The sequence below is a fragment of the Charadrius vociferus genome, unplaced genomic scaffold (assembly GCF_000708025.1).
Source record: "Charadrius vociferus isolate BGI_N301 unplaced genomic scaffold, ASM70802v2 scaffold373, whole genome shotgun sequence".
Lineage (NCBI taxonomy): Eukaryota > Metazoa > Chordata > Aves > Charadriiformes > Charadriidae > Charadrius > Charadrius vociferus.
This window is the reverse complement of record NW_009647681.1, coordinates 215,908-225,445: the sequence shown is the minus strand read 5'-3', so window position 1 is coordinate 225,445 and position 9,538 is coordinate 215,908. Positions and strand designations below refer to the sequence as shown.

The following is a 9,538-nucleotide window of genomic DNA, read 5'->3' as shown; positions in this document are numbered from 1 at the left end:
CAGCAGCAGCGCCCAGCCGAGCGTCCTCCGGCACCCGTGGTGTCCCCCGCCGCTGCAGTGGGCCCATTGCCTGATTTTCGCATTGTAGGTGCCGTAGGTAGGGCTTGGGCAGCGGAGGAGGGTGCGGTGAGGTGGCGGAGGAAGAGGAACTGAGAGTCTGCAGTACAGGGAGAAAGCCGCAGGACACAGAGGGGGTCGGTGTACTGAGCCTGGACCCGCAGTAACCGCACCGGCCTTCCCTTTGCGAGTTAACTGTCTTCCTTTTCGGAGCCAGCAAATTCTCTGTCAGGATGCCGGGGTGCAGAAAGTGAGGACAGGATGAGGGATAGCTCAGCGTGCAGCTCAGCTTCTTCATCAGTGACAGATCTGTACTGTACCCACTCCAGCCATAGGGTGCACCTCGTCTTCCTGAGTACAGCAGGGTATTTCAGCTTGAGTGCCAGCTTATCGGCTTGTATGAGGCTTTATGAGGTACCTTCCAACAGGGCGCCCTTCTGGGCTCAGAAAAGCTTGGGGAGTGAGCATTATTTTATTTGCTTTGCAAGTAGTTCTTAAGTAAACGTTGCATCTTCCTTCCAAAACAAAGAGTTAGCTTGAAAACATCCGAGTTTGCGTGTCCCAGTGGAACTTCCAGCCCACTTGTGTTTTTTCTTGCCTGGGAGTTGAGATGTGCAGCCTACCGGCATAGCTGGAGTTACTGGTAGTTTCTGTAATGGCTGATTTCTAAGGGGACCATATCAGATTTTTACTATGGTAGGTAAACGCAGCATTAAAAAAGCAACCCTGACAGTGTTTATGATATAAGAAAAAAAGATAAGGTAGATGGAAAAAGTAGTGGTCTAAATATATGGTGATTTAAATGGTTTTACGCACAGTTTTCCTGAGTGGTGATCTGGACAATCAAACTCTCCTTTGCACCCTCCCTCCCTTTCCTTCATGCAGATAATAACAAACTAGGAAACAAACTTTGATATGCTTTACTTGCTTTTACTTCAGATTTTGTGGGATTTCACGTCAGCATTGAGATATGTGCATATTTGATATTGAAAGAATAAACAGGCTGTGGGTGAATACAGGATGCATCAATTTTTTAGAGTTAGGAAATCTGGATCTGCCCTATTCCTTCTCACAAAAAGGAAAAACAATCAAACCAAAGCCCCCTCTATCTTTGATTTCTTAACAGACAGCAAAATCAATAAAAACTTGAAAATAATTTGGTGTTAGTGGGGACAAAGTGGTTGGCATTTTTGTCCTTTCTAAGGTCTGATCGTGCAATTTACCCCAAACCAGGTGCTGCTTATGGTAATGTCTGTACATATTCAGCATTTTATAAGACAACATTCAGTTTGGTTTTCCTGAGTTTAAATCAATAATACCTAGGGGGAATGTTTGGCATACTTTTGACTAGGAGGACAAGAATTTCATGATAACATACCAGTTTTGGTCGCGAGACTGCATAGTAAACTAGTTTTAAATGGGAACACATGCCGATATTGTATTGATGGGGTTGTACTGAGGTCACTGTACTGGTATGATCCCTCATGTGGTTCAAAGCAGTGCAAGGTACACGGGGAGAGTAAAATTCTGTTGTTCTGCAAAAGAGAATCCACCTAAACAATTGGACATGGATAACTATAGCAGGATAGTTCAACTGATGGTAATTTTTTGCAATGCAGATAAATTTTTCCCCGGTATTTGTTAAAAACTGTGGAATTGCCATTCTGCATTCTGTTCTTTACATTTTTTAATACTTTAAAAAGTGTAACAGTTGTTGTCTCTATTTTATTTTTTATTTAATATTACTTTTAAGCATTTAAGCAGCTTTGAAAGATTCTGGTGATTTTTTGGGGTACTTTTTGACTTTTGGAACTTCTTGAGCTAGTGTTAATGCCTGCTTTTGCTCAAGGAAGAGCAATGGACTGCCATTTGGAATTTAGCTTGCACACCTGAAATACTTTGTAGAATTAGATTTATTGACCGCTTCACTTTCTTGCTTGATAATCTGCCAAACAAAATAAAACACACTGTGCAAATGCTGAGCCTTAGTGCTGCTTGTTCTAGACAAAGCATCATGCTGAGTAGTGGTGTTGCTAGAGAAAAATCCTAAACATGTCTAAAGATGGAGGGGTTTTTCATTTTTAAAATTTAATGTGTATTTAAGCAAGTCCTTAATAGATTGAATCACAGAGTTGTTTCTTGCTCAAATGTAATAAACTACTTTTGACCTCATTTTGCTGTTCTAGGGTGCAGTAGAGCCCATGCAGATTGACGTAGATCCACAAGAAGATCAGCAAAATGCACCTGATATCAACTATGTGGTGGAGAACCCCACTCTGGTATGTGCCCGTTGAGGGCTAGTGGGTTACATTTCTTGGACATGCTCATTTTACTCCTTGTCAAATTGTGATTTAGAGATAAATGGATTTTTTTCAAAGCAGGGTGGGGTAAGAATAGCAGTGACCTCTTCTGTAGCTCCTTGTCCTGTAGTGACCTCTACTGCACCTTCTGAGATGAAGGAGGAATTGCTGTTTTGTGACTTGCTGTGTGCTGCCTGTTTGACACAGTTTCTGTTCTGAAATAGTTTAGTACATTTCTGAGACATCATTCCTTTATTTTGAGGCTTGTTCTTTGAGGAGCTTTAAGTATATAATTAGGATAGAATTCTTTCATTGTTTAATCCTCTGGAGACTGGCAAAAACCCACAGAGCTGTAGAGTTATAAAAGGCTGCATTTGCTTATATCAGTTTCTTCAATTTTTAGTTAATGGTTTGAGATTTTGGCCAATTTTTATGTATCAGCTCTGTAACAGCGACAGATGGGTGTTGCAGAAGAGAACAAAAATGTTAATCGGAAAAAGTTAAAGTAACATTAAAACTGCAAAATAAAGCATTCAGTTAGGAAGCTTTGGATCTCACCTCCGGACCTCTGAAGCTTTAATTTGTTCCTCTTGTCCCTGTGCCTTTTAACAGTTGTCACGTGGTTATCCACTGTTTACTGCACAGCCCTCTTCTTGTTGTTGGGTTCTTTGGTTGGTTTTGGGTTTTTTTCAGCATATGATATGTTGTTTGATTTCATTGCATTTTCTGTTCTGACACTAGAGGGATGAAGCGATTATGTTGTGACCTTTATGTCTTTGTTATTACTATAGCATCTAAGTGTTCCACAAAAATTAGCGATTTTTTCCCTGTATCTGATGTGAAGGACCATAATTCCCCTTTGACATTCAAAGAGCTGAGGAGTAAAGTGAAATTACTCAGTGATTTTAGGAATATTTGGCACCATTAGGCATGAAACTGTGGAAGAAAGAATGTTCCTGCCTTTTTATTTTTCAAGTTCTGTAGCAAATAAAGCAGGAATCCTAAATACAAATCTTCACTGCACACAGTCCTGTTTCAGTCTCAGAGCAAGATCATTTTTGCACTGAATCAGGCAAGAATTATGTTAGAAAATGCTACCATGACATCTATAGCAGTATCTTAATTTAGACATATGGGGTGGCGGAGTCAGACGTGACACAGAATGCATATTAAATGTGAACGGGCAACCTGACTTTCATGTTTCCTACTGCCTGAATGCTTGACTTTGCCCTGAACAGTCTGCTATAGTTGTTTGCATGTGTGCTTCTGTCTTTAGGAAATCTTCCTGCAATGCCATATCGTATCTTTACTAGATGTTTTGTGGTCCTCTTCTCGCCCCCACCGCAAAGCTTAAAATCTGTTAAGTGTTCAGAATTTAAACCTCAGACCCTTCCTCAAGAGTAAGAGACCCTGTTTGTTCTCAAAGGAGATGTTTTAAGAGATTAGTGTGAGCAAAAGAATGCAAATTGTCCCATGGAAACTATTTTTCAAGTAAAACCTAGAGCTGGTTTAGGAAACTTCAGCTCAAATGTTGGAATCTTGACAAAATTATTAACAGGTGATATAGCCGATGCTTAAAGTGGGTGAGCTGATCAGCCTTAATGGACAGCATCACAACTGAAATAAAAAAAAGGTAAATTGTAATGTACTGCATATTTCTGAGGAGATTACTAACATTTGAAGAAAGTAGAAATGGAATATTCTTACTTGATTTTTTTTATTTGTCTGAGTTACGAAGGGGTCAGGACTGCAGAAAATCCTGTGCAGGTCACAGTGTAGTAGCCTGATCTAGTGTTGCTGTCTTCGCCTTCTAAGACCAGGCTTTGTTTGCAGGATTTGGAGCAGTATGCGTCCAGCTACAGTGGTCTGATGCGAATTGAGCGGCTGCAATTTATTGCTGATCACTGTCCACAGCTGCGGGTGGAAGCTCTCAAGATGGCACTGTCATTTGTCCAGAGAACTTTCAATGTTGATGTGTATGAAGAAATCCACAGAAAGTTGTCTGAGGCCACCAGGTACTAAGAGATCAAGAGAATCTGGGGAGCTTTTTTGGCTGAGTTGAGACTGATATGCCACGATGGGGGACTTTGCATGTAATACTAGCATGTTCCTTATGCAAATTGTCTTTTTTTCTTTTTAAAAGGTTGGAAAGTGAGTTCAGTGCAAGTAGATATGTTGATCTGACCTGGACGGAAAAAGAAGTTGGATGGTGTCTGTTCAGTGTAGCTTTGCTATCAAGCCATTGCAATATAGCTTGGGAGGGAACTTGTAAACATGTGTACCCTGTGTCCCATATAGATTTGTTTGATTTTATTCAATGACTCTGAAGAGTCACTAAATGCTTTCATAGAATGTAATAATTCATTGCAGCACTGTTACTAACTTGCTTTCAATTGATTTATAGAACAGGTTGTTTCTTTAAAATTAGCAATGATTAATAATTATTAATTAATACAATTATTCAATTATTCATTAATAAAATCGCCAATGAGGAGAGATGCTATGCTGGACTTTGTTCTCACCAACAAGGAGGGACTGGTGGGGAATGTGAAGTTCAAGGGCAGCCTGTGTTCACTTGCTTCAGTGGCGGTTTACCTAACAGCTTAATCATAGGTAGAGGGGGAAAAACCCTCCCATTACATTATAACCACCCCAATATCTGTTGAAGGGACAACACTGCATGGCTTAAAGAATCCAGGAGGTTCCTGGAATGGGTTGATGATAAATTCCTTCTCCAAGTGATAGAGGAGCCAACGAGGAGAGATGACATGCTGGACCTTGTTCTTACCAACAGAAAGGGGCTGGTGGGGAATGTGAAACTCAAGGGCAGCCTTGGCTGCAGTGACCATGAAATGGTGGAGTTCAAGATCCTTAGCGCAGTGAGGAGGGTGCACAGTGATCTTGCTACCCTGGACTTCAGGAGAGCAGACTTTGGCCTCTTCAGGGATCTGCATGGTAGAGTACCATGGAATAAAGCCTTGAAGGGAGGAAGAACTCAAGAAAGCTGGTTAATACTCAAGAATCACCTCCAAGCTCAGGAGTGGTGCATCCCAACAAAGGGAAAGTCAGGCAAAAATACCAGGAGGCCTGCATGGATGAGCAAGGAGCTCCTGGACAACCTCAAACAGAAAAAGGAAGCCTAGAGAAGATGGAAGCAAGGACAGGTAGCCTGGGAGGAATACAGAGAAATTGTCCAAGCAGACAGGGATCACGTTATGAAAGCTAAAGCCCAGATAGAGGTAAATCTGGCCAGGGACATCAAGAACAAGAAGAAAAGCTTTTATAGGCATGTCAGTGACAAAAGGAAGACGGGAAAATGTGGGCCCTCTCCAGAAGGAAATGGAAGACCTGATTACCCAGGATATGGAAAAGGCTGAGGTATTCAATGACTTCTTTGCCTCAGTCTTCATCAGAAAGAGCTCTAGCCACGCTGCCCAACTCTCAGAAGGCAAAGGCAGGTTGAAGACCCTCTGAGGAACCTAAAGGTGCAGAAGTCAATGGGACCTGATGAGATACATCCACAGGTCCTGAGGGAACTTGCAGATGAAGTTGCTAAGCCACTATCCATCTTGTTTGAGAAGTTGCGGCAGTCTGATGAAGTTCCCACTGACTGGAAAAGGGGAAACATAACGCCCACTTTTAAAAAGGGAAAAAAGGAAGACGTGGGGGGAACTACACGCTGGTCAGTCTCACCTCTGTGCCCGGCAATATCATGGGGTAGATCCTCCTGGAAACTATGCTAAGGCACATGGAAAATAAGGAGGTGATCGGTGACAGCCAATGTGGCGTTACTAAGGGCAAATAGTGCCTGACAAACATGGTAGCCTTCTATGATGGCATTACAGCATTGGTACATAAGGGAAGAGCAACTGACATCGTCTGCCTGGACCTGTGCAAAGCATTTGATGCTGTCCCGCATGACATCCTTGTCTCCAAATTGGAGAGACACAGATTTGATTGATGGACCACTCGCTGGATAAGGAATTGGGTGGATGGCTGCACTCAAAGAGTTGCAGTCAACAGCTTGATGTTTAAGTGGTGACCAGTGATGAGTGGTGTTCCTCAGGGCTCAGTACTGGGACCAGTACTTTGTCAGTGGCGTGGACAGTGGGATTGAGTGCACGCTCAGCAAGTCTGCAGATGACACCAAGCTGTGTGGGGCAGTTGACATGCCTGAGGGATGGGATGCCATCCAGAGGGACCTGGACGGGCTGGAGAGGTGGGCCTGTGCGAACCTCAAGAAGTTCAACAAGGCCAAGTGCAAGGTCCTGCATGTGGGTCAGGCCAATCCCAAGCACAAATCCAGGCTGGGTGGAGAATGGATTGAGAGCAGCTCTGAGGAGAAGGACTTAAGGGTGTTGGTCAATGAGAAGCTCAACGTGAGCTGGCAGTGTACACTGGCAGCCCAGAAAGCCACCCGCATCCTGAGCTACATCCCCAGCAGCGTGGCCAGCAGGGCGAGGGAGGGGATTCTGCCCTTCTATTCCACTCTCATGAGACTCCCCTGCAGTGCTGCCTCCTGCTCTGGAGTCCCCAACATAAGCAGGACATGGACCTGTTGGAGTGGGTCCAGAAGAGGCCACAGAGATGCTGCGAGGGCTGGAGCCCCTCTACTGTGAGGACAGGTTGAGAGAGTTGGGATTGTTCAGCCGGGAGAAGAGAAGGCTCTGGGGAGACCTTAGAGCCCCTTCCACTTCCTAAAGGGACTCCAGGAAAGCTGGGGAGGGACTCTTGATCAGGAAGGGAAGCGATAGGATGAGGGGGAACAGTTTTAAACTGAAAGAAGGGAGATTTAGAGGAGATACTAGGAAGAAATTCTTTACTGTGAGGGGGGTGAGACACTGGCCCAGGTTGCCCAGAGAAGTTGTGGATGCCCCATCCCTGGAGGTGTTCAAGGGCAGGCTGAATGGCAGCCTGGTCTAGTGGGAGGTGTCCTTGCCCAGGGCAGGGGGTTGGAACTAGGTGATCTTTAAGGTCCCTTCCAACTCTAACCGTTCTATGATTTTTTGATTCTATAGAATACCTGCAAAAGATCATCAGGATAATTTTGAGAAGAACTTGTAAACATCTGTGATGCTTACGTTACTGTTTTCGCTGGAAATCTTAGGAGTCTTTTTCTTTTTTCTCCACCATCCTTGTTTTCTCTTTGGTCTATTTTGTGTATGCAGTACTGTTTGTTGGGGTAACAGTGCCAAGTTCTTAGCAGACCTCTGTTTTGAAAAGTTTGCAGTGTCACAGCAATTCAAACTTTTTCCTTTCAGAGAACTGCAGAATGCGCCTGATGCTGTCCCTGATAGTGGAATTGAACCCCCTCCGCTTGACACAGCTTGGGTTGAAGCTACACGCAAAAAAGCTCTTCTTAAACTGGAGAAACTCGACACAGATCTGAAAAATTACAAAGGGAACTCCATCAAGGAGAGTATCAGGTGAGATGCAGAAGGCTCTGCTGGAGCAAGGAAGAGCATTTTGCTCCTCCAGACACCTAACACAGGATGTCAACTGCATTCATTGCCTTAGGTCAGTGTGTTGAGTTACTTGTTTGGAACAAACTGACTGTGTCCCTTTTTGAGCACACAGTTCATTGGTATTTTAATTCCTGTGCTCCAGGAGAGGCCACGACGACTTAGGTGATCATTACCTTGACTGTGGAGACCTCAGCAACGCTCTCAAATGTTACTCGCGAGCCCGTGATTACTGCACCAGTGCTAAACATGTTATCAACATGTGTCTCAATGTCATCAAGGTAGGAAGGTTTGCAGAAAATGGTACTGGGTGTCTTTCTGATACCTGCTTTAAAGTCCACATGTACTTTGCTCTGGTTACACCTCTTGTGTCTGCAGTGATACTGCTTATCTAAGTAACACCATTTAGCTATGCCTATTCTACACTGTTTCTGCAGGTCAGCGTCTACCTCCAGAATTGGTCTCATGTTCTGAGCTATGTAAGCAAGGCTGAGTCTACACCAGAAATTGCAGAAGTAAGGTCCTGCTTTTTAACTTGCATGAGTTTTCCCTTTGTTTTCTGTCTCCAGAATTTGGAAAACAGTTTCTTCCTTTCCCCTTTACAACTTGCTCCCTATAAGACTCCCTGCATCTTACAGTCTGTTCTTCCTTTTATCCAGCCTCCTTGGCTGCTATACTATTTCTTTTGAGATTTTGTTGCTTTTCTCCCATGATAGGTCTGTAGGAAATCTGTCTCATGGTAAAAACAGAGACTTCCCATCCTTAGTTCTTGCCATATTTCCCAAGACAAACAAGATGAAGTTATCTTGCTACTGAGATTTACAGTTAATTATTAGGATGAAATATTCCAAGGACAGTTGTAATAAAAATGGTTTTCATACTGCTTGCTCACTACCGCTTTTTCTTATCCTTTAGCAAAGAGGAGAAAGAGACAGCCAGACACAAGCAATTCTCACCAAACTGAAATGTGCAGCAGGTGAGTGAATTCTTCAGCTTCCTGTATTGTCTGCCCATCTTTCTGCCTGTTGTTTTTTTTTTTTTTTTCTCTCAGATTTGACAGACTTTGTATTTTCACACCAGAAATGCAAAATTTAATAAAACTGATGAGATGGAACTGCTGGCTTGTTTTTGCCATTTCTTTTTTCTCCCTAAGTTTCTTCAGAGCGGATGCCAGTGTGAGTCAATGTAGTTCAAAGGATGTTAGGTACTGTCTGAGGGTCTCGTTTCACTTCCATAGTGAAGGCACTAGCAACCATGTGGGGGCCTGTCCTACACCCTAGATTTCACAATTTCTCCTAATCTGTATGCTATGATAAACAAAGGACTAACTTTTTCTGTTTCCTAGGCTTGGCTGAACTAGCTGCTCGGAAGTACAAACAGGCAGCAAAGTGCTTCTTGTTGGCCTCATTTGACCACTGTGATTTCCCCGAGGTGAGGACCAAGAAGGAGCTGTGTGCAGGTCTTGGAGGGGATGTAACTCTTCTAAGTATTAGGTTGTAAAGCTCAGAGATTGTAGTAATTCTCACAGCACTCCTGTATAGCTTGGTGGTGCTGTGAACCATGTTTTTTTTGTTTTGTTTTGTTTTTTAAAAAAGTTTCTGTTCTTGGCTTCTCTAAACGATCTGCTCTAGGTCACATAGGAATTAGTTATGAGATTTGTGTATCTGCGTAGCTCAATCAAAAGACTGGCTCTTGGAATTGGTTTCTGCTCTCTTAGCA

General features: G+C 43.2%; 1 protein-coding gene across 1 annotated transcript in view; it reads left to right on the top strand.

The window, feature by feature from the left end:
- Window positions 1–318: 318 nt before the first annotated feature.
- GPS1 (G protein pathway suppressor 1) overlaps window positions 319–9,538 on the top strand; it is a 13,088-nt gene continuing 3,868 nt past the window's right edge. The window contains exons 1-8 of the mRNA XM_009881262.1: window positions 319–471; window positions 2,244–2,336; window positions 4,191–4,372; window positions 7,619–7,783; window positions 7,965–8,100; window positions 8,257–8,334; window positions 8,735–8,795; window positions 9,165–9,250. Coding sequence (XP_009879564.1) covers window positions 319–471; window positions 2,244–2,336; window positions 4,191–4,372; window positions 7,619–7,783; window positions 7,965–8,100; window positions 8,257–8,334; window positions 8,735–8,795; window positions 9,165–9,250 — 954 coding nt within the window. The remainder of the gene's footprint in view (window positions 472–2,243; window positions 2,337–4,190; window positions 4,373–7,618; window positions 7,784–7,964; window positions 8,101–8,256; window positions 8,335–8,734; window positions 8,796–9,164; window positions 9,251–9,538) is intronic.